The following is a 25,012-nucleotide window of genomic DNA, read 5'->3' on the forward strand; positions in this document are numbered from 1 at the left end:
GTAGCTCTGCAGGATGACATTGTACTGCAAGTGTGTGCTGTTAATGTTAAATTTAGTGGAAAATAGTTGATTTAAAAAAAAAAAAAATTCTAAACAAAGTATTTGTTTAGAAAGTCTTGTCGCTCTCGATCAGTTAATGTAACGCGTCGCAATGTTCTGAAATTCCCAGAAGCCACAGCAGAGATGCTCGCATGAAGACTTTCATTTCACAGGAAACACAGGAAGACAACAGACGAAGCCGATAGCTATCACTGAGCCATTGCTGGCAAGTATCAGTAAATCTGGTTTGAGCATTTAAGGAAGCAGTAAGTAATTGGCTCGATTTAGACCTATTTGTGGTCAAAGGGAGGTTGAAATAATGCAGCAGAGGCGGCCATCTTGCTGAAGTTGTGAAGTTTACAAAGGTTTGATTGCAGTAGGAAGCTGGTTGTGTGAATTAGCACAGATGGATCTGGACAAAGAGAGTACATGCTTCTGTTTAGTCTTAGCAACGGTTAGAAGTACTGCCGACATTTGATATGACAATTAGAGATCTGTTAGTGAGTTAGCACGAAAATATTTAGACACTTGTTTCAAACTATCATGTTACATTAAATAAAACCTCAATATCTGAAAGACAAACCAGGATAATTTGTATTTTTTAATTAAAATTGACCCAACTTTTAATAATGTAGAGATGAGGATGTTGACATTGCATGAGTGACAACACTTCTTGTGAATTTTTTCAATGTTTATGTGTTGATACAGGTCCTTTAACTTGCTAAAATTCCTGTTCTACAACAAACCAGCTCTTTCATTTCTGCATTTTCTGATTTGCAGCTACTTGTTTCTTAGTTCTTGTCCCTCAATGCCAGCTTATGTAGCTGGTAACACATGTGTCATCAGTGAAGCCAGGGCTGTCAGGAACGTGTCTGGAAATTGTCAGACTGAACAGGCCCACCCGCCTCGCTCTGCCCTGATGGATTGGGTTTCCGCCGCACCTAGATGCGCACAAACCTGCAACTTCCTGCAGAAATGAATCACTGAGTGGGGGAAAATAGATATTCACAGGAGAGCAATGCATTATACCACTTAGACCTGTTAGGTAGCTATGATGTGATGTTATGCTTCCTGAGCAAATGAATGACTTTGGAAATGTCAACGTGAACCCAAAGGCAGACCTGTTCATGGTCAAAGTCCAAAGGAAAAGCTTCAACATGAGGACGACTGGGATCTGGCAGGAAATACTAGGCTTACACTCTAGGAATGCTCATTTGTTTGGCCATTAAACACAGTATAATTATTTGCTGTTTAAATCACGCAAAAACTGTATTGGGTAAATGTTGTTGAACCTGATACCAAATCTGTGATGTTTGCATGGACAAATTACTGAATGGGCCTAGGGGGCATAGGTCCAGGGACTCAAATGGGCTGGTACAATTCTGGGCTTCACATGGAAAATATCTCTGAAAGAGACACATACCAACGACACAGAAACACAAAACAACAACAAAGAGACATAAAACAACATCAGTGAGAGGCTGCATGTGCCTGGGAGCCCATGTTGCTAAAACATTTAACAGTAAATTGTCAGTAGCCTTTAACATGCCAACATGTCTAAGTGTTCCTGAATATTTGTAACAAGTATTTTGTATGTCAGCATTGTTGAATTGTCCATGAATACCAGTTTAAGACAGTGTAAGGTGACTGTATTTAGAGCTTGATAGGAAGCTTGAGATTAGTCTTTGCCCCTCAGCACCTCTGTTAATCCCCAGGCACCGCCACCACCCACCTGCCAGTCAGCTCAACAGAGACAAGAGCTTCTCCCTCACTGCTTCTGGTCACTCGCATATGCTGTTGTAAGATGTTCACTGTATCAAGATTAGATAAGTGTTTCAATTCTTTGTGTGTATTAGTGCATGCAAATATTATTTGAGAGCTCTGTTTGTGTTTGTCACGCTGACTTGAGAAAAACACGTATCTATACATTCAGACCAAACATGACATGAGGAAAACGTGATGCAAAGAAACTAAGGAGCAAAGATTTGATAACCTGGAGACTGATGATCATGTTGTGGCAGCATCTGGTAACACTTTGTAATAATGGCCGCTAACCCTGGTTATCAGGACTGAGCGCTGTGGATTACTCTTTTATCTCAGCACTGGAATTTCAAACTTTCTGCTTTGTGAAAGCCATAATTGTGGAAAACTCTGAGGTTTTGGTTTGGTCTGCTGAGGTAACACCCAGCTGTTGCAGAGACCTTAATATCTGGAGTGCGTCAGGAGCTTTTCTTGCCACCATTGCTGTTGTTTGTCTTTTCACCCCTGCATAACATGGTGTGACTTTATATGGTTGAGGTAATCCTTAAATGTGCCGTGCAGATGTACAGTAGATTTCGTTACAACACTTTCAAGCTGTTTGCTTTTAGACATTTTGTTTTGGCCCGCGTCACTCCTCCGGACATGATTATTTGATCCCAGACGTGCAGTAAAAAGACTCTTTGTAATGTGTAGTCCCACACACAGAAGCATAAGCATTCAGCATCGCTTCATAAATGTTTCAAATTGGATTCTAGCATTAACGAGTATCAAATACAGAGAAAAAAAAATATATATATTTATGGCAGAAGATAACACCAAAAGTGCCATTTTATATGTAAAATTATTTGTATGTGAGTTGTTGTATACAGGCTGTGGTTTTGCTATTATGCTGCCTGTGTAACCAGTAGGGGCCATGTGATGTAAGCAGTTGGTGGGCCACTGTTCCCACCCAGACAGCTGTTCTAGAGTAACAGACCACCTGATGAGCACCTCGGCACGATGAGCACACCTGATGGCGCTCCCTGTGGTTCAGCTCTCTCAGGAGCCTTGCAGACGGCTGGAACGTTGGTTTTGGGCAACGCTCCAACAACAACATGGAAGTTCAACGGAAACCAACTTTGAAAGTAAAGCTCATAAAATCACCAATCACACTTTAATGTTTGCTAACAGTCTGCAGCCACTGAGGAGAAGCCTCTTTAATGAGGCTGCGTTCAGTTATTCATAATGGAAGGCTCGGTAATAGAAAACTGCTGTGTTGCAGTTGCATTGGTTTCACATTTTTGAATAATAGCCAAACCAGTCAAGCATAAAAGGCCTACAAGGTTGTTGCAATACAGCATGAAATTCAAGACCTGAGAGTTCCAAACCCAGTATCTGGTCGTCCTCCAAAAAAAACTGGAGTCCTCTCCAACTGGGATCAACACCAGACACTCCCAGTTCCTCTGCTACCTCCTAATCTTCCTGAGAAACCAAGGTGGGACTCCTGGGTGAGAAGGTCACTGTCCCCAGAATTCCTGGCTTGGCAGGGGGGCAAGGGTTGAGCTGAAATGGAGGGGTAAGCCAGGGCATTGTATGTCCAGGGGAGGTAACTTAGTTGGGTTTGGCCCTTTGGCTTTTGTTGATGTTTTTTGTTGTCATTGTTGGCCGGACTTAATACAGCTCTTGGTTCTCCTGTGTGTGTGTATGTGTGTGTGTGTGTGTGTGTACTGGAGAAAGGTAGCAGTAAGGAGGAAAGATGACCAAACAGATGGGTTTTTAAATCTTATGGGAAACAATAGAAGGTGACCCCTTGAGCCATTTTGGGCCCTCTTGGGCTTCAGGGCCTTGGGCAGAAAACTGCATGACAATGATTGTAAACAGGCATAGAAAACAAGAGCGACCTGAGGAACGATTTCCTAAATTCGGTATTTATCTCAGAAATCCACTATTGATTCATTTTAAATCAAAATATGAGATTCCAGCTCAGTTATTTCACTGTGTTTACCTGTAATACTTCAGGCAACCACTTGTATATGTGCCTCTTCTGGATGCCAGATTTGATAGATCACCAATTTATTGCCACAGACAGTTCAGCCCCAACACTTCATAATTCATTTTCCTGCTGCTTTTAAATTCACACTTCCCATATTTCAAACTTTTTATCTGCTCATCTTAAACACTTGGTTTGTCAAAAATCCTTTCAAATCCTCTCTTCAGATGACCCACATTAAAACAAAAATTCATTAGTTTGCCTCAAGTGACTTAGCCAGAGCTAACAGGGTCAAGCTCTGGTCAATTGAAGCTTCACCTACGTCTTTGTCTTTCTGTTTTTCAGGTTTTGACGCCGTCTCCCGACGCAGATCTTCTCAGACAGCTTTCCCATTGTGACAGGCCTGCCTCACTCCTCCCAGGCTGGTTTTAAAACAGATTACAGGTAAATGGGTTGTTTTACCCCGGAGCCTTCTGTCACTGAAATATGGATGTGTTTGAAGTGCTAACCCCTACACAGCCAACGAAGAGGTTACATGTTTGTGTATGAGCAGGATCACTCATTCTGGCGTTATCACTACCAGTTCGTCATGTCTGTTAAAGCTTGGCTGAATTCCTTAGCACAAGATTACTGTCCTCAGGTTATTCCTTACTCCTCAGTTTCTCACTCTGCTTTTTCTCTGTGCACACTCTCAGTGCAGTGAGGCCACAAATAAATACGCTAACAGCAGATGTGTGTTGGATGCATGCTTTGGGCTGATTGTGTGGTTATGAATTAGGTAAGCTCTCATAAGCAAAAGAGAAACAGTGCAGTTACTCAGCTGCCCGCCCACCACAAGGCATATTTGTCTGCGCATGCAGAATTTAAGAAGTAGCCATTTCTCTTATCTGAAGTTCCACATTGGGAGAAAGAGACTTTCCTTTCTGCCTCATTCGAACAGGAGAACTGCCAAAGCTCCATCCATCAGATAAGAGATTTTGTTTTTTTCATCTTCGGGTCAGGCACATAAGAGAAACCTTTTGCTCGGAGCATTTCTATGCAGTTGCCAGGCAGAGGTTTTTCAAGGAGGGCCCTGGGGAGCAGATTATGACTAATGAGGTCCAAGTTAATGTGACCAGAGGAGGCAGCTGGCGAGAAACAGGCCCCAGTTTAAACCGTTATCATGAGATCTCACTGTGGGCCAGACTGGGGGACAAACCCACAGGAAGCACATCACTGCCGACGCCGGTCACGTCCGCCACAAATGAGCTCCAGTGACTTATAAGGAAATCTTGGAGAAGACGAGACATTTGGGTTTACACTGACTAATTTAGAAAGACATTTTCAGAACTCAAATCTTGTGCGTGTACAGTATAAATCAGTACAACTATAAAAGGTGTTAAATGTGATTATGACAGATGGTAGCGTGGTTTCATTTACCTGAGCTGATGAGCCTACTGTATATGTCGAACACCTGTTCCCTGGTCCCCTGTGTACCCAGTTTTGTTTTTGTGCTCATGTTTTAACAAGGCTGTACATTACTCACAAGGGATGATCAACAAGTGATGGTGTTGTATATTCTGAATTGCATTTATTGATTGATTTGTAAAATGAATGGCAAAAAATCTGAACAGAATTTTGAATCAAAATGCATTTCCATGCATTTCCTTGCACCTCCATGCGTTTCCCTCTATGTAATGTACAGACAAGCTGATTGCCATTTTTCCAGTGTGAGGTCTGGTCCCCTGTGAGCAGTTTTGTTTTCCCCTCCTGCTGCTTTATTGAAACCCCAGTTGTCAAAGCAGACAAACAGAAATAAGTAATCAGTAATTGTTTTGTGGTTCTGGGGCCCAGAATCAATTATTATACCTCCCCAGCAATAATTTCCTTGGTCGATTTAAACACAAGCTCCCACTAGATAAGTCATCAGGGCTAATTGAGACCTGGGGAGCTCCACTGAAGGATGACGTTGGTTTTCAAGTGGTTTGGTGGTGTGGTGCAGCAACTGTCCCTGCTGACTGTTTTATCAATGGAGAACATCAATGTAGGGATACAGGAAGCCAATCTAATAAAGCCTCTTACACCTAAAGTTGTTGGCGCAACATCAAAATAATAAAACATTGTTTGACTCCTTTATACATGATTAATACAAAACTCACAACTAAAGCACATTGACCTGCTCTCCTCCTTGTGGGACAGGACAGCCATTCATAATGCCAAGGTGTGAACAGCAGGTGTGGGAATAATCTGGGACCCACCCAGTTTGCTGGGGCCCCTATTCAAACTCCGCCTAAGCTGCCATCCATTGTGTCCCTGTGGCTGAAGAGGAGCAGAGGAACAGGACAATTATAACATTATGGCTGGATGGCTGAGCAGCAGTCCCAGCTGGTGAGAAAGCGGAGGGAGGAATGGGCAACCAGAGAGTGACTGTTCCCACAGGAAAGCAATCCACCACATAGAGAGACTGCTTTCTGTCTTCCTCAGATTTGATTAGATTTGAATCCAGTTTTCTCAGCAAATATTTATTGTATTAAAGTCTCACATTCTGCCCATGATTTGATTCAGTTCAAGTCATGTTTTTTTCAAAGCGTTCAGGTCCATAAATGTAAATTGTAGAGCTGGATATCAGGCACAGTGTCAACACATGACACAGGAATCTTAAAATAAAATTACCACTGTATGTTATATTTAGCCAGACCTGTCATCGGACTGCACAGTCATGTCTGTCATGTCAGCCAATCAGAGCTTGTGAAATGTATGGTAAAGATGAAGGCGATAGGTTTGACTTCTGACAACTGAGAGCGACAAGTGACAAATCAAAAGTAATTTTTAATGAGGGATTGTCTTACCTGGCTCTGCGCCGAGTCTGTGGTAGACTCGGCGCCATAACATAGCTGTGAGTGATTTCTGTTTTAATTAATCCCCGCTCTCATTTTAGACGCAATGACATACTGACAAAACAAGGCTGTTTGTGCAGGTGGGCACACACCACAGCAAACAATTCAAGGCTCAAGATCGAGTCTACAGCAGTGCTAACTGATCCTTAACAGGTATAGTGTTTACCACGTTCACCATCTTAGTTTAGCATGTTAGCATTAAACACAAAGTACTGCTGAAAAGTACTTTTCATTTTGTGTGTGTGTGTGTGTGTGTGAGTGTGTCTTGTAATTTTATTGAAAATGAGCCATGTCTAATGGGAAATGGCCTAGTTCTTGACTTTTGTGATTAGGGACCTGTGGCAAACAACCTACTGTACTGTGGTTGTTAGATTGAATGCTGTAGCTGGCTTCCTCTTGTAGAAGGTGGACTTTAATAAGCTGAAGTTCCTCAAGTCTCTAGATGCTCTCTGTGATAGTATAATGCCTAAGATGCGTTATGTTTTTTTCCAGTTTCTCTGTGAGACAGTCACTTACTCCTTATGGTTATTTATGTGTAATGGGTGTTCCTCCAAAGACCTGTTTTATCTGGATACATGTGCTGATTTACATATTATCATATATTTTAAGAGTTATTATATACATTGCTGGAACATGTTATATACTCTTAATTGCAGATATGACATCTGCTCCTTCGCCATCAGGGCTGCATTCCTGTTTAGTTCCACTCAGTCCAGGTGTTTGTGTCTCCCGCGTCATTGCTCCATCCTCTAAACCCAACCACTTTGACATCAAAGCAGAGGTGTGTTGTTCCCTCTCCACGCTGAGGAGAATGTCATGGGAGAATGACCCTGCAAGAGGCCGGTCCAGCCCCAGGACGATGTAGAGCCACGTAAGAGGAGCGGTCAGTGCATTCCTCTGTGTGTCTGTGCTGTAAAAGCTGAGGAGCCTGATGCTTCAGCAAAAAGCCATCACACACAGAACTTGTTTCGTGGTTACATCTGAGCTACGGACCGCAGCTGGGTGTGTCACACTTGAGTGAAACACCAAAGCAGTTGGTTCCATGTCATAAGACTAAAATTGTTGCCTTATTCCCGAGATGCAAAACATTAGTAAACGACATTCACACTAAAAGTCACCTGGTCTCCTCGTGTGGGATTTTATCATTTAATAGATGGACCCAAATCCTGGGTCAGCAAAAGCTGTTAATTAGGTTTGAGCTGAGAAAAAAACAGCATCATCTACTTCGTAGATTATGTCAGAAAATATCAGCCAACTTAAGGTGAGGCTCCCATGTCATGAAAAAAAGTCCTTTTTTAAGGATCACTGTGTGTCTGCCCTTTTGCTCTGTCCAGTTGCATACCTGAACTGGCGCTGTAAGTAATAAAGTAGGACCTCCTTTGATCTGATGTCCCACCCAGAGGCTTCTTCCTCCAAGCAGACAATGCTCTAATTCATTACTGGACCTGCCTCTTCAAAGCTCAGCCACTCTGCGTCGGGAAACTCTAAACTTAGGCCCCAGACAGGCTCTTTTAAACACCCACTCACCCCCTGGGCACTGAGGTGGCGGCTGGATGAGTCCACATAAGTCACGGTAGCCTGCACATATCCCCTCCTTAGCCCTGCAGCACCACACCTATCCCCCTCAGGTGACAGGTGGATTATTGGGCATTGGCATTTCTGCATTCTCTTGCCCAGTTATAAGCAGCTCCTTGACTGTGGGAAAATGTCACTTAAGATCTGCAGAAACTGTCCCCGAATTTTTATCAGGATGTTACTGATAGAAATTCAAAGACAATTTCTGCAGATGTCTTAACATTTTTCCCACATTCAGCTAGCTGATATTTGTGTTTCTGTCAGGTGTTAACGTCAAACTCAGACTGTGCCACGTTTTGAGCTGAAGTCACATCTTGAAAATAAGACGATTTTATTGTTTTATTAGACAGCTTGCACAGAAAAATCAAAGCTAATCCATAGCATCTCTTAGAATCCTTTTTTATCACATGTTTTCACAGCATCACTTTACACTGGGATGTGTTTGTTGTTGCAGTGTAATCCCTTGTTATGACCTCAAATGGACTGAATGGCTGGTCGGGTACTCAGGAGACCATTGAGCCACTTGAGTAAACTAAAAAGAGCTTGACTTGTTCAGGAAAAGGGATCTGAATTAAGTCCACAACAAATTTTCCACAGGATTTTTTTGTTTCGATATCAAGATAGAGATTCAGAGTGTGGGCGCTGTTACGAAGCCCTTTGAGACTATAAGGCCTTCACAAATAAACATGGCTTGGCTCAACTTGTTTTTATTTTTAAAGTATTTCAGCTGTAGTCAACACAGGGGGATAAAACTCCAGTAACACCAAAGGTTCAGTTAAAGCTCCACACATCATTATTTAAGTCACCACATAAACAGAGATATGCTCTTACATAACCTGATATGCTGAGGAGGAGTTCGCCCCTTGGGTGGTAAGAAGTTGAATGTGTCAGAAAAACCTGCACATCTCAGCATCTCATTTTTCTCCCCCTCTCTGTCTCTTTTTCTCTGACCCTGTTTACCCACTACTTGCCAAGTCTGATGTCAGACCGCTGCACACAGGGTCCCTGAGCGAGTGTACAGTTTCTGTTTTGACACCCGTTCCTAATTACACATGTAAATGATTGATCACCTGGACTTGGCAGGGGTGAGCAGAGATGGAAGTCCTTGTTACATGATGGCTCTGCGATTATGTCCAAGTTCAGGACAGTTTCTGCTGCCGGGTACACTGGAAACGGATACCTGCAATGGCCCGAGAGTTGGGAGATTAAGTTCTGAGCGTCCGCCATTTGGACCAAAGACTCTCCCTATTAGCGGTCCTTGAGGAGCAAGTTGCACAGGTGTGGCTAGATATCTATGGCTCTTTGTTTGGTCTAATCCCACACAATTTAAACCAAGGCTCACTGCCCGCACCTTTAAGCTGACACTGACACACCTGAGGGGCCTGGACGCTGAAAGCAGAACTCCAGCTACTTTTGTGAAATGTGATTTGGCTAATTGATTTTGGAGTGGCCAGTCTGGAGTGCCTGGGGTGGTGGGGGTGGGTTGGGCGCAGGAATGGACTGTGATGGAAGAGTTGAGGCCGCCTCCTTTATGCTTAGCATTAATGAACCTGCTGCTACATGAGCTTTCTCCTTTCAGGTGCAAAATGATGCTAAATACAAAACAAAGACATCTTAGCTCAAATCCGTGAAGAAATAAACATTGAGCCGAAGCCAGAAACCATGTAATGCTTTCACAGATGGGGTGAGAACTTCTGTTTGCCTGCTCTGTCCGGCAACAGCTGTTGGTTTGTCTGTGCTTTGACTCAGGTATGGAGCCAATCTGAGGGCCAGGAGAGTTTTAACCCCAATCTTCTCCTCTCTCGTCTCACAGCCTGGCACACATGGGCTGTGCAGCTGCACTTCCCATTGATCTGCTGGGCTGCCTGGATGGCTGGCTGGAGGGAGATAGATTGGAGGGGAAATGGCTTAATTGTCCTCACTCTCACTGCTGGAATGCAAATAGCTCTCCACCACTGGCCTCCACTGTGAGGAGAGCCCCACGTTAAGAAACCAAGGTCCCATTTATTGTGGTGAAGTATAAGAAATACATTTATTGAAGCACATGGTCTTATCACCACATTTGGTCTTTTTTGTCAAAATTTGTCCATTCTAAAAAAAAAAAAATACACATTTTAGAATTGTTTTTTTCCCCGTTATGTTTTTGTCTAATAAAATAAAATGGCAGTCTCACAGAGTGCCAATACCATTCATCAGTCAAAGGTCAAACAGATAGGTGAAGGGTCATGACTCACGCAGAAAAGGCGGGAGATGAAAGAGTTAAATGCTGAGGCGTATGTATCCTGTCTGACTTTGATCTCTGCCTCAGGTAGCTCTTTCATAGCCATCAATCTTGGCGAGGGGCTGATGAGAGGCTGCTCCCTCTCAGAGCGGGCTTGCTCAGACTGAGACTGTCTGCTCGCCTTGACAGAGCACTGGCATGACATGGCAGACAACCACACAAAGTCCACAACAAATCCTGAAAGGTGTTTCTCTTTTAATTTTCCACCTGATCTGATTTTATTCTCTCATGTATCAGTTCTCTTTCACTTCTTATTTTATTTTTTAATTTAGAGAGAAAGAAACTGGTGATGTAGGGTAGGAATGCAGGCAGGGTGGGAGCAGAGAGGACATGTTTTGGTGAGGTTCAAAGATGAAATGAGCAAGTCTCTAAGGCTTTGATGTTTCTTGGCAGGCTTTAGACAGCCACTGACAATCTGATGATCTGGGAGCACAGGCCCTTTTTAAATCCTCGGCCCATCCTGGCCCCAGTCGTCTAGCCCTCCAGTGACAAACGCTTAAATATGACAAGGTTAAACACCTGAAGCACTGCAGCAAAATGGTCATGACGAAGCTGAGGTCACGGGTGCAGCTTTAAATACCGGGCAGCTTAGTAGTTTAATATGACTGTTCACTTATTCATGGATGTTTTTACACAAAAGGTTTCATCTTTGTTCATTAATTAATTCTTGAAGAAGCTGTTAATTAAAACAGTAATTAAAGCTGCTATGATCAATATTTTTATATCAACAATGGATCACATTGCTACTTATATGTGAAAGGTGTCACTTGTCGTGACAAACCTGCAGAGAATGATCAACTCTACATTTCCACTCAGCTTTACAGAGATTTATGGCCTCTTTTAACTCATTGTTTTGGTTTTCTGGCACGCAGCTTTATTGTTTTGGTTCAGTCCCAACCAGCTCAGCGAAGTTTTCACATGCAGCAGGCAGCTTTGTTTTTTTTCTTTTTTCCTTGCCAAAAAACTCCCTGTACACTACCTGCTCAACACTTAACAGCAGACAGACAAAGTTAGCAACAGGCTGGGGATCATGATGGAACATTTAGCAGCAAAAGAGTTTTTTCGTTTTTTCCCCTCAGGAGTTGGTAGAGACCAAACACAGAGCAAAAAGAGAGAATGTTGGAAGCGTTTGCTAAAAAAATTGCAATATTAGCTTAAGAGGTGATAATAAAATGTTACTATTGTGTTCACACATTGTTTCCAGTGGCCCAAAGTGGTCAAAAACCAAAACAAACAAACAAAAAAAGAATTCTTGTTTTCTTAAGTCTACTTGTTCTGCTTCCTAGATTATATAATATATTAATTTTGTCATATGTCTGGAAACAATACTACAAGTGATATTATTTATTTATTTATTTATTTAGCAGTGGTAATATTGTACGCTAACCTTACTTACAATTTGAATATCTTTATATTGCCTTTTATTTTGTCCATTATTTTCCTATATTTTCATCAGGTATTTATTTTTTTTGTTCCTTCATATATGCATATATTTAATTAGAAGATGTATGTATTTAACAAACTGGGGCACATTGATTGTTGTTGATGGTTAATTGTAAATTTTCTGTTGTTTACCAGAAAACTTCAGCCCCTGTCTGCTCCTTTTTTGAATGTTTGTTTACGGTGATCTGACTGGGGAATTCTCACATACTCTGGTGCTGCGTGACGTAAAAAGAAAAAAAAACTGATACTTACAATAGACACATAACTTAATATCAGTTTGCCAAGTTTTTCTTTGAGAGACGCTGTCATTTGATAGGCAGCGTGGTACAGGCTGGGTGCTGCAGGGCCATTGTGTCCCATTGTAGGTCACAATGGAACTTAACACTTGACAGAGCCAGGGTTTGTTGTCAGGAGCTGAACTTGATCCTGTCAAGTTGTTCCCATTGAAGAGCTATAAAGAAAGGGCTTTGACCTCACGGCTGTGCAAGCTCTATATCAGACCAAATATTAATTCTCTATTCAAAGGAAATTCGTGTATAATAAGAGAGTTGCTGTAGGTGTCTGCACTTTGCTGGAAACTTGTTTTGACATGTAGGTGATGTGTTTCTTTTCCTGAATTCTCATAAGACCCTTTTTTGATGTGAAGTCACGGTGCGAGATTGTGATTGTGTGCCCACTCTTCTCCATAGCTGTCACCTGCACAGATGACCCGCCCTGCTGCCCAGGCCACCGAGGCTTGTCATCCCCATCACCTCTGGCATTTCTAACTGAAGCTTGCCTCGCACACTGTTGCCCTGCAGACCACAAAAGGGGGTTCACGTTACCCAGAGGGGCAGGTAACTTCAGATGGATAATCCTTAGACCTGGTAAACCTGTCTTTAACAGGACCTACTGTCTAAACCTGGCAACCTCGAGCCATGTCATTGTGTGCTGATTGGGCGTGCATATGTGACTCCCCTGAGCAAATCATTGTCCGGTATGTTCAGTGTTTCCACCTCCGTCTGTCAGCTCATCTGCTCACGAGAGATTGGAAAAACAAAAAAAACTGCACTCCTATATTATTTTCTCATCGAAAACATCTGCATCTTGTTAAACCTGTAGGCCTTTCTTGTGCGTTTATGGGAACTGTGAATCTCTTTATTGTTTCTCGAGGAGATTTATGGCCTGAGCACATTGTCTCTGCAGTCTTCACACTTCATTTTCTTCACGAAAGGCCTCTGTAGATGTTGTTTGAAACACTGCTGCAGCGTAACGTCAGATACCTCCTCAGATATCCCCTGAGATGCTTGTAAACAGACAGTTAACTAATCCAGCAGCCCTGGCGGCTCCTGATGCCACTCCCCTGTCTGTTTTTGACCTCAGTTGAACTCATATGCCATCTCAGGCACCAGGCCCGGCAGGATTCTCACACAGAGACAACTGTCTCTCTTTCAGCCACTCCTCGAGCCCGCTGCCACCCTCTTGTCGCCCCACTGATCCATGCCAGCTTCCAGCTTTTGTTTTTCTACCCGCCCTCCCTTGGTACTGGGGGCAAGATTTACAGTGGAAAAATATAGTATATTTTTCCCCCCATGTTGAGCTGGTGAGTGTGGAATGTGTGTTTGGGCAAGATTTTGCGAGGAGTGTGAAAAAACAACAGAGCTGTAAACACCAAGGGTAGACCCAGACTGGCTTCTTTGTTCCAGATGTGGAGCAGGCACACACTATTAGTGCTGCTCCAGCCAAGCACTGGGCTGTAACCCAATACACTGGCACTATACTGTCCCACCTCTTGTCCATCAGCTGGTCTCTCACAGCATTCATATAGACAGGTTACTGCGTGATGGTATTTTGAATGAGAGCAAACTATGTATGTGTGTGTTGGTGTGTTAGTGTGTGTGTGTGCCAGCGCCCACAGTCAGAATTGGTACCAAATGCGCATTTGAGCCACAAAAAAAGACGACTGAGGAAGGTTAGAAAAAAAAATCCACATAGTATAATTTAGACATACGACCGCTGTTTTCTACAAATGAAGCCGTTTAAATCAGATGCCCCGTGTGACACCGAGCTCAGGTTGCAGCAGAATGGCTTAGACGAGGTGCGTATTACGGTTAACGGATTCCAGACGTTTTTTTTTTTTTCTGGGTCTCTCCGACTTGCCAAGGCCTCTATATTCAACCAATCAATTAAAAGTTTAAGTCTAACAGTCAGCGGCAGTGGGCGATGTTGCTGTCACCCGCTGTCTGGTAACAATTATGTCAGTGATGAATTCAAAGCTGGAACCTAAAGACCAGACACGGTCCAGCATTTCCCACGCGATTCTGTTCACTTTGAATAGTGTTAGGACTGTGGTTAATTGATTTTTTTTCCCCCTTTTACTTCATAATTTACTTAATAATTTTATTATTTAAATATATTTAACAATTCTGTAGCCTACAAACGCTTGATATATTTGTCTCTATCTTTTTTATTTTTTTAAATTTTGACAAATGGTGACAAATAATTTATTATAGCAGGATGATGTTATGGTTTAAAATGAAAACAGGTTTGTTTTCAGTTCTTGCTGTCCAGGAACAGCGTACTATGAGGAAATTCCAAAACAATAAACGGCGAGGCAGAGAAGGCCATTTAAACTGTTTAAATAACAGCAAATAGAATTAAAAACAAGGATCAATGACAAAAAAAGTGTTTAAATTTTCCTTCCGTAATTTAAATGAATCGTGCAGAATCGTTTTAATGGAATAATTCTCCTAATTTTACATTTTATATTCACTGGACATGAATAATTAACATAGATTTTTTTTTTAAATGAATTAAACCGTATTTTGTTTATAATATACGGTTGGAAAAAAAGATAGACATAGAAAAATAAAGAAATTAAAACAGACCAGGCTGATTATTTTTATATAATGTTTATAACTAAACCTTTTATTCTCACAAACAGCACTTCAGCTCAAACATTTGAAATACAGCTTAATATTTACTGACAAAAATGGAAACTGTAGACAATCAATAGCTGAAATAGATTCATTTCAATATAAGAAGATCAATTAAGTTTGTCACACTGTCACAAATCTTAATTGGCGCTGACATTAAATAAGCAAAAGAGTTATATATTATTCTTATTTGTTGCTTCAGAAATAGAAATTGTAAAAGTGCTTACCATAAATAAATCTAAATAATGACAACAGGATGTTAACTACTCACCTTAAAGCTGACAATCCTCATCAGTAATGTGTGGTTATGGTCAATAATTATGTTAAAGTTCAAATTTTAAACTATTCAAATCCATAACCAATAAATCAGTCAATCCATTTTGCAGATACACCGTCCATATAGCAGAAATACATTACATCACATGGATAACATAAGTAAATTACATGATCAAAAGTCATTACAGTCATATACAGCGTTTCTTTTTAAATCAGCTGAACCTGTGTGTAGACATTAGATCTGTTTTTTCCAAAGGCTTCACACATGAGTGATGCTGATCGTGGAAAACCGGTGAACTCTCTGGGCCCTCAGAGGCTGCCAGCGCAGGCACAGTACACACACACATCAGCAGCAACACGGCTGCACTTGAGGAATGAGACGCCGGCCGTGGAGATATTAGTGTTCCTGTGTGATGGCGCCTGGAGGAAAGATTAGGCCGTTCATCCTCTGCACTGCTCCGGCTCCTCCTCTGCCTCCTTCTCTTTCCTGAGGCAGAGAACAGTCATAGAAAAACGTAAATCCCATTGTTTGCATTGGCTTTGTTGATTGCAAAACTGGAAAACAGCTGCTTTGTACAGTGGTTGGTGCTTCAGTGTTTCGGTGACAGGCACCTGCTTAGTTTTACATAACAACAAAGAAGGGAAGCACTGGGTCCATATAGACAAACCATACATTTGCCAAAGTTTAAAGACATACATAAAAAAATCAGTGAGCAGCGTTGAAATTTTGATGAACATGTCTGGTTTTCATCTGGCTAGAAGAAAGCTTCTTTTTTTTTTTTTTTCAAGGTTCTCACGACTTGTCCACACTTTGATTCTGTGATGAATTTCTGGTGAGATAATTGTGTCGAAACCACACCTCAGCTTCACACCCATCATAGTGTGCTGCTGAAATGGGGGCCGTGTGGGCCTTTATTCATGTCTATTATGTGGTGAGCTGAGCCTATGATAATAAATCCTGGGATCTTGTCAGGGTCATGGACTGACTGGTCTGAGTCTGGGCCTTGGCTCGGCCCCAGCAACAGAGGGTTACTTGTAAAACATGACGTGCCAGTGGGGATGATCACAGCCGAGGCAGTTGGCTGGGAATGTCGCTCTTAGTTTGTACACAAAGAATGCTGTCACTCAGCATCAGAGCTGCGTGATGGACAAACTCGACTGGTGTGTGTGTGTGTGTGTGTGTGTGTGTGTGTGTGTGTGTGTGTGAGAGAGAGAGAGAAAGCAAGAGAGAGAAAGACAAAAGACACCTAGATGTCAAACACACCTCTGCAGACGTACGCCCATGCGCACTTTGCAGCAGCGTAGACGCAAATGAGTCTAGGCGGCATTTCAGGAGTGTGACTGTTTTTAACATCATCCCTTTGCGTGTTTTAAGAGAGCCACGGTGAGGACCCATCCCTGTCCTATGACTGCAGGGCTTGACTTTGTTCTTCACCTGTAATACAGACATAATTACAAGCCTTAAAGAGAGCCTCCTCACCTTGCTTTCTCTCTCTCCCTCGCTGTCTCACACACCTCTTGTGCCCACACCTTAGCCCTGACAGATATTCACATCCTGTGCATTCTGCTGCTCTGCTGAAGTGCCTCATGAGAAAGCTGTGTACTTATACCCATAGGCCTCTTTATCTTCAAAGCCTTTCATTTTTGTGTTTAGCTTCATTTGGCCCCTCTGATCCCATTCATCACGTCAAAAAGTGTGACTGTCCTGTGCCACAAAGGTTGTTTTCCCGCTGATTAAATGGGCTCTAAATGCAACACCTGCTCCTATAAGCAACAAAGATCTCTCAGTCATTCGCTTGTTGTCAGCTGCAAATATTGCTACCATAATCCCACCGCCAATGATGTTGCAGGAAATTCCTAATAGACATAGCCACAGCACTGCATTCTACAGTGATATCATTTCCCAGTGAGGATTTACAGCTACAGGCCTCATGTGTGAAGTCAGAAACTTATTGCCCACAATATGAAAACTGCCTCTCAGCAGCCTTTTTTTATTATTATTATTATTTTTTCTTTTTTATTGTGACTGAAATTTTACTATGATAATAATTTGTGGCTTTGTTCTGGCTGGCTGCTTGGCTGAGGCCTGTGGGGAGTCGGGAAGCGGTCCAGCCCCCAGCAGGCCTTTAGCGCTGCTGTATTCCCAGTAGTTTCAGGCAGGGTAGGACATGACCAAAATGACGGGGTTGGACAGCAGCTCAGCACCACGCTCAAACCCACCAAACACTCTGTTTATAATTTGACTGCAGCTTGCATGTGATTTAGCTGAGATGAAAGATGAAGTCTGTATCAAACTGTACTGCATCGCATGGGAACTCTAATAGATTTCAACTGAAAATGTAGCCTCAGTAGCAGGATATCCACATTTCCTCCTTTCACTGTGTTTTTCTCCACCTGTGAATTGACTCCCTGCTTGAGGGCGAGTCAGCGAGGGCTGAAATGTGGAGACAGGGTTGCTCTTTGAGCCTGTGGTCACAGTTTTCTCCCCACTCCCACTCTATATCCACACGCACCTTATGGCTTCTGCTGACTCTGCAGTCTGCGCCACAATCCCACCCTCTTTTGGCAGGTTTGTGTTTCCCTCATTTTATAAACCCTGACATTGAGTTAGAAGGAATATGAGCGACATGTGGGCTGAGTATTTTTGTTTCATATAAAATTGAAATCAAACATCCTTTTTGGGTTGAGGGTTTGTCAGTATTTTGTCTCCTTTTGGTTACCAGATCATGAAAATATTTATTTTCATTCATTTTTAGAGCAATCACACAAATTATATACACACACCCCACTTGTATTAAAGCATTTGTCCAGCTAATTTATATGTTGAAACTAGGAATGTGTGTTGAATGGGCAGTAAAATTTATAGTTATCGTTCATAAAACAAGCCTGACAAGCCTCCATGGCTGCTGTGTTAGCAGCCACAAAGCGTGCTTAATGGTATGTGAACATACTGTAAACGGCGAACCTTCTGTCTCTAGATAATAAATCTTTTTTTTTTTTTTTTTTTAAGTTTGCTATTCGATTTTTTTTTTCTGCGAGAAATGTAAAACTCAATTTGGCGACACAGAAATGTGGATGTTTGCTGTAAAATTTCATATGTCATAAAATGTTTTGTCAGGGATCGCGAACATTTGGGAGATACTATGTGCTCTCAGAGACTCTTTATGGTGCATTAGACTTTCATTAGCCGGTGCCACAGCGGAAAAACGTGTTTTGCTTCACTGTTAATGCACTGAAAATTAGAAATGAGCCTGTTTTTCCTCTAAGCAGGATTTCTGATACACTTGTCGAATTATTACACTATTAAAACTCAAATAATAACGGAATCATAATAACGGAAGTATAATTGATTTTGGAGATAATTAAGCGCACGGACTGCATAAACGAACCAGTGTTAAATGTCAGTTTATTTTGGACATTAACACCATAAAAAATTCGGCTAATAAGTGTAACTTGTATTTAGACTGTATATGCTCCAGCGTTGGCCATTGCACTGTTCAGTTCCCTTTATATCACATACATAAACGAGCATTCCGAATATTTTTGTCTAGTCTAATTAATCGAACTTCGCGTCGTCTAACTCAACTAAAATTTGTCACTAACAAATAAAACTTTTATTTTGAAAAGTATTAAAACGACTATAATTGCGCAAGTTATTAAATGTCATAAAGCAGGTCCGCTTTAAGGACAATGCAGCAAAATCACTACTGGCTTTAACTCGTTTCTGTTGGTTGATGGTAGAAATGACTTCAGAAAACAGACTTTAATAAAATAACTTCCAGTGACTAAATGATATTAATTTCATAATCTATGGAAGGAGGTCCCTCCTGGCTGCAGAGCCGCATCCTGTATCATATGTTAATGAAGTTAATGGTAGAGCTCCAGTGACAGCCGGCTGCTATCGGCTGAAGACCAATCAGAGAGCTCGCAGACGGAGGGCAGAGTGTTTGAGGCTCTGCAGGCAGGAGGTGTTTGAAGAACTATGTCAGCTCGTCCAATGATGTAAAGAAGGATCCCTTTCGCTTTTATCCGATTTTTTACCTCCTATAGCCTACAGCTGTGAACATGCACACTGTAACTTAGGCTACCACTGCGGGGAACGTGTGTTCTGGGTTTTTTTTTTTCCTCACGAATAATGCATTGGACCTAAGTGTGGATTTGTTCCAAGCCTTCCTCGCTGTCCGACAGAACTCATGAAACCCTCTTCAGAGCGACGGGTTTATGGACTCGCGTATTAGCTAATGATGTCTATGGGTTTCATGCCTGACAGTCTGAATGCCTCAGATCCCTCCAAATCGGCCTTTCTAGAGTTTGGCCACGGACATCCGGCACACCAGCAGCACTCCCCCGGACTCTCTCACATTTACCCCGTTCATGGCTTGCACGCTGCTGGGCATTCCCAGCACGAAAGTCCTTTTCCTGGCAGCGCGTCCTATGGCCGCTCTTTGGGCTACGCCTACCCCGGCGCGGTGAACACTCATCCCCCGTCTGCTTACATGCCCTACCAGCACAGCAATCACAGCAACAGCAGCAGTCTGGCCCACAGCAGATTAGAGCAGACAGGTATGTGAGAAATTCAAATCGAGTCGCACTAAAACTGTTGTGTTATTCATGGCTATAAAATTCTGATTTGCCATCGTGCTCGAGCGCAATTACGCACATGGCGCGCAATTTCCCTGATATTTTCCTGCTGATAAAAAATAGTTTATTTGAAGTGTTTAGTAAGTCAGCAAGCAGAAGTCATTTCCCCCCTCGTATATAGCGTATTATATTAAACGTTTAAAGAAAATAAGCACGCCAGCAAGCAGATTCTCACTCTGTCACAAATGTCCATACAAGGTCCATTCAGATGCGCCCTCTTTACCACTCATGTTATATAATGAAGGCAGATGGCGCCATTAATTTTATTGACCATAATTTTCTGCGTGTAAGTCCAATAATAGTTCATGTAGCCCGAGCCCACCTCAGGATGTGAATTGTTAGTGCACATTAAGAAACCAGGACTTCTTTCATCTCTGTGCACCGAACACTGATTTCCCACTTTTAAAAAAATAGTCTATTTGCATCATACTTCTTTCACTTTCACGAAAACGTTAAGCCTAATTAAGATAGATTTCATTCAGTCAAACAGCCAGGATATAAATGGCCGTGGGATCTGATAATGCTTTAATATACTACTCAAGTAAAAATGCAGAGGTTAGCTCAGAGTTTCAGGCCCTGAGACTTCTGTGTTTATATCAGCAGGGCCTGTGAGTGAAAGTATCCAGGCACCATACTGTAAAATGTAACCATTCATCAGTGCTCTCATCGTGCTCGAGATGGTAGATTTTATTTGTTTAAAACGCTTAGGAGACAGAGAGGACAGTGGGAAATGTTTGAACGTGACATCTGTGACTTGTGTTGTTTTTCTGTCTTGACGCAGAACCAGGAGATGAAAAGCCATAAATCAAAACTCTTCTCTGGTTAATCAGTCTCTGTTTTCTGCTCAAACTACAAGATCGCGAGAGGTCCACGGTGATTGAGAACAGGGACATTCGTCTAAATGGCAAGGGGAAGAAAATCCGGAAGCCCCGGACCATCTACTCCAGTCTCCAGCTGCAGGCTCTGCACCAGCGCTTCCAGCAGACCCAGTACCTGGCCTTACCGGAGCGCGCCGACCTGGCGGCCAAACTGGGGCTCACTCAGACTCAGGTAGGTCCTGAATGGATACAGGGAATGTCTATAATCGAGCACATAAGAACTATATTAGCCTAATAATAATAATAATAATAATAATAATAATAATAATAATAATAATAAGTAATGTAAAATTATTCAGCTCAACCTTTCAACCTTAAATCTCAGGCCTGCAATAATAGTATTCGTTGGCTTATTCTACAGCACTAATGATTCATTGTCTAAAGTAATATTTTATATTCAAATGTCTTGAATTAATCTAATTTAATGCCTGAAGAAAAATATTCCAGAGTGATAAAAGCTGTAGTTGAAATAGAGGATGTTGAAAAGGAAGCCTCTTACTTGCTGTATTATTAAGGATCACAGGGCTTGTGTGGATCAAATGAAAAACCAAATAGTTGTGATTTGTAACTCAATCCTTTAATGCATGCCTTATTTACTGTGCTTAATTTCGTGGCTGTCTTTCCTTTGTCAGCCTTGGTCCTTGAAGTGTTCCCTGTGAATGAGCCATGACCGCATAGATTTTTTTTTGAGTCATTATAGGGCCGCGAAATTAGGGGTTGTCAGCTATTTTCAAGTGTTTTGCAGTAATTTATTATTAATTATACCTCAAGAAATTAAACCAGTTCCCTGTGGGGTTTTATTTTATTTTATCTTGATCTTTTTTTTTTTAGTATGTTTTAGATTATTTTAGTGTTCGGTTTGTAACAGTCCTTTAACACAAAGACCTATTCTCATGCATGTGTTATAATTCGTCTTCACACACACACACGCACACACACACACACACGCACACACGCACACACACACACACACACACACACACATTCAGAGCTGTACACGCGCATTTTGTGAATTAAATGTTTGAAATATTGAAATGGGTATAATCTCACGTGCATCTGTGAACACATTTAGGAGAAAAGCAGGTGCACGCGTCTTTGTCAACTTCTCATTCTCAAATGGGACAAAATGATGTCTCCTCTGTCTCTCTCTCTCTCGCTCTCTCTCTCCACTTTGGTCACAAAAATGACCCTGTTGTCTGGCTTTAGTTTACAATTTCAAAATAAGAGATAAACAAGTGAATCCGCTCTGTCATCTGAGCTGACTCCTGCACATTTTCCTCCAATCCCTCAACAGTTACCTCAACGATTATCTTCCACTTATACGCAGCCTTTCGTGTTGCTGTTGCTTCGATGTTTATAGAGTGATTCATCGGGCACTTTGATGCTTTTTTTATGAACATTCACACCATTGTTCTCGTGTAAAAAAAAAAAAAAAAAACAATTTTATTTTTTTGAATCAGCAGAAATTTCACTGACCCACCGCCGCGCTCTTTGGGGCTGTTGTTTTTTTTTTATTTCACAAAACTGTCACACTCATGCATCATTGGACTCATAAAACAGCAACAATAAGAATTCAGTTTTAATGGATTACAAGTACCCGTCAACCATGAGGCTGCGTGGACAAAAATACGCCAGTAACAGGCCTGGGATTTGCAAAAACAACACGGAAAAGATGAGAGATGAGAGTTATGAGGAGTTTTCTTTTTTTTATTTCGTTTTTTATCATTGTTCACAAAATTTACTTCTGGCCAATTTTGAAAAGTGTTCTGAGTTTAACTGGGGGAAATCTGCTAATAAAAAGCCCTTCACAGTATTATTTCCTTTATATTACTGCCGATTGTTAACCACAGTGACAATTATGTGTATTTTCTCTTTTTAGGTGAAAATATGGTTTCAGAATAAGCGCTCTAAGTATAAAAAGATCATGAAGCATGGCAGCGGATCAGAGGGAGAACATCTCCACGGCACCAGCTCCATCTCCCCCTGCTCGCCCGGGCTGCCCCAGCTTTGGGAGGTTTCCATGGCGAACAAAGGAGCCTCAATGCACCCAAACAATTACATGAACAGTTTTGGTCACTGGTATCCAAACCACCATCCTCATCAGGACTCGATGCCCAGGCCTCAGATGATGTGAGTGGATTGTTTTTTGGTGGCGGTGCAGACCAGGTGCTCGGCCTAGTAGAAGCGCACTTCAGGCCACACAGAACTCGCTGGTTTCTCTCACGGCCTCCTCTCAGAACTGAAGTGTGTTTAAACGTGTGTTTAATAGAATTTGTTCATATTCACTGTATTTCGTGTGCGTTTGGAATTTATAATTTCACTCCAAAATTTTACCAGGCATTAAATGCTTTTTTTTTATTTTTTAGATTTGTTATAATGTCGATGCAACGTCTATTGCACGGCCTCATCTCACTGAAATGTGGATTTAGTGTGTGCAGTTTACTAAGAGACCCTTGATAAAGGAACTTTTAAAACATATCTTGTGTACTTGGGTCTGCTTTAGTAGAAATAGAGGTCCAGCTGCATGGTCCAACAAAATGATATGAGCATTTTGCAAATAAATAGCTGTCGGAGTGAAGTTACTATGATTAATTCCTTGTGTGACACGTTTGTTTAGGTAGCTGCTTCATCCGTGAATTGTTTTCACAGTCAAATATTTTAAAAAGCAAATAGAAAAGTGCTGGATTTTATTCATGAAACTGCGAAAGAGCTGCTCGCAGAAGTCCAGATTAATGACTCATGCTGTAAGTCTCTCATGAACAAAGGCTTTTTAAAAGGCGCTCCTGGTCTGTAGGTGAAACACAGTAGATCCGGTTTAATGTACAGAGTTCGTTAACAACAGCTCAGCCGGTGTGATAATTCATAGCTTGGATATCAGCTGTCTTTTCGTAAACTCGTGTTTTGTCAAAACACCTGAGGAAAAAAACCTTGGCTGCTTACATGTTAATTTTAGTTTTGATTTCATTTACTTTCAAATTAAAGCCAACACAATCCCCTTACTTTAAAGGAAAAGGTAGTTCCCGGGATGGTAAACCAAAGGGATGCGCTTTGGCACCTTTACGCACGGTGGTTGTGTTCAGTCCAACTTTAACGCTCTGGACGTGTATTTGAAAAGTCAGCTTTGCAACAAAAAGACAGTTTGATATTTTAAAGAGTAACACCTTCCAGATATCCAGGCGACATTTATCTGTTTTCTCCCACACTATTTTCGTCTGCCTTTAAAGAAGAACGGAGGGACATCTGAGGCTACATCCCTCTTTTTTTCCCACCAGAAAGGAGCACATGCCGTGAGGAGAGGAGGAAAGACATGCAAGCCAACGCTATTTTCCTCCTTCTCAAGTGAGCCCAAACTCGTAAACTCGCCGCTGTCATAATAAAATGACAAATGGCTGTGCTATCCCTCCATTAAACTGCGCCTGATTTACAGTCGTTTGCATTGATTTGCCCATTCTGGCGCTTACACTGTTTAAACACAGAGAATTAGTTATTTATGTCTTTGCAAACACTGTGCCGCAGTCTGGGCTGATGCTCTTGATTAAATAGAGGGCTAAGCTCTGATTAATGAAGCTGAATAGTCAATGCCTTTAAAAAAAAAAAAACTTTTTTCATTCATCACTGCTTTATTTGACTGTCTGGCAAACATTAGGTACAATTTGTCTCATGTCATACTCAGGGATTAGAAAAATAACTAACCAATCATACATGCAGTTTTTTCTGTAGATATTTTCTCCTTATATTACAAGTATCACTGAGAATTACATGTATTAAAACACCGTATATATTTCTCTTAAAGATCAAGCTCTTCATGTGTGAAGTAATTTGAAAGAGTCATGATGTCCAGATTTCAAAGGGAGGGAAATTGTTTGCAGGATGCATAAAAACAAGTTTTAACCAACTAAATATCATTATTTATATTATTTTTGAGATTTTAATGACAGCCGAGTCACACATTTCATTGCATTCAAATATAAAATGCCGTACTAACTACATTCAAGCATCTATCCCCACCATATCACCAGTAAACTCAGGCATACAGGCTACATTCAGTCCTGTCTTACCTTAGTCAGAGAACTGCAGCCTTGTTCAGGAGGTTTAAAGCCTGCAGTGGTTTTTCTCTGCAGGACAAAGCCACATCAGAGCCCTGTGTTTTTCACTCCTCCAAGCTGATTTTCTCACATAACGGCAAGCATTGTGTTACATTAACATCTCCTTTATATATATATACACCCTCGTGCCCTTTTCCTCATTCCTGATGATTATGTGCCTTGTTAAACATGCGGGTCCTGGGAAGAAGAGGCAAGCATTGCTGAACCAAGTGACAGGGCATCAGGGAAAATTATAGGCAATTTCACATCTCC

At 41.7% G+C, this 25,012-nt stretch overlaps 1 protein-coding gene across 1 annotated transcript; it reads left to right on the forward strand.

Moving 5' to 3' along the window:
• Positions 1–19,086: 19,086 nt before the first annotated feature.
• On the forward strand, positions 19,087–24,264 carry dlx4b (distal-less homeobox 4b). The gene is made up of 3 exons (XM_041066412.1): positions 19,087–19,698; positions 20,633–20,826; positions 22,534–24,264. Exons 1-3 carry the CDS (start codon positions 19,377–19,379, stop codon positions 22,786–22,788), a joined length of 771 nt encoding a protein of 256 aa, XP_040922346.1. The 5' UTR covers positions 19,087–19,376; the 3' UTR covers positions 22,789–24,264.
• The last annotated feature ends 748 nt before the right edge of the window (positions 24,265–25,012 follow it).

Source organism: Toxotes jaculatrix, chromosome 21 (genome assembly GCF_017976425.1).
Source record: "Toxotes jaculatrix isolate fToxJac2 chromosome 21, fToxJac2.pri, whole genome shotgun sequence".
NCBI classification, from domain to species: Eukaryota; Metazoa; Chordata; class Actinopteri; family Toxotidae; genus Toxotes; species Toxotes jaculatrix.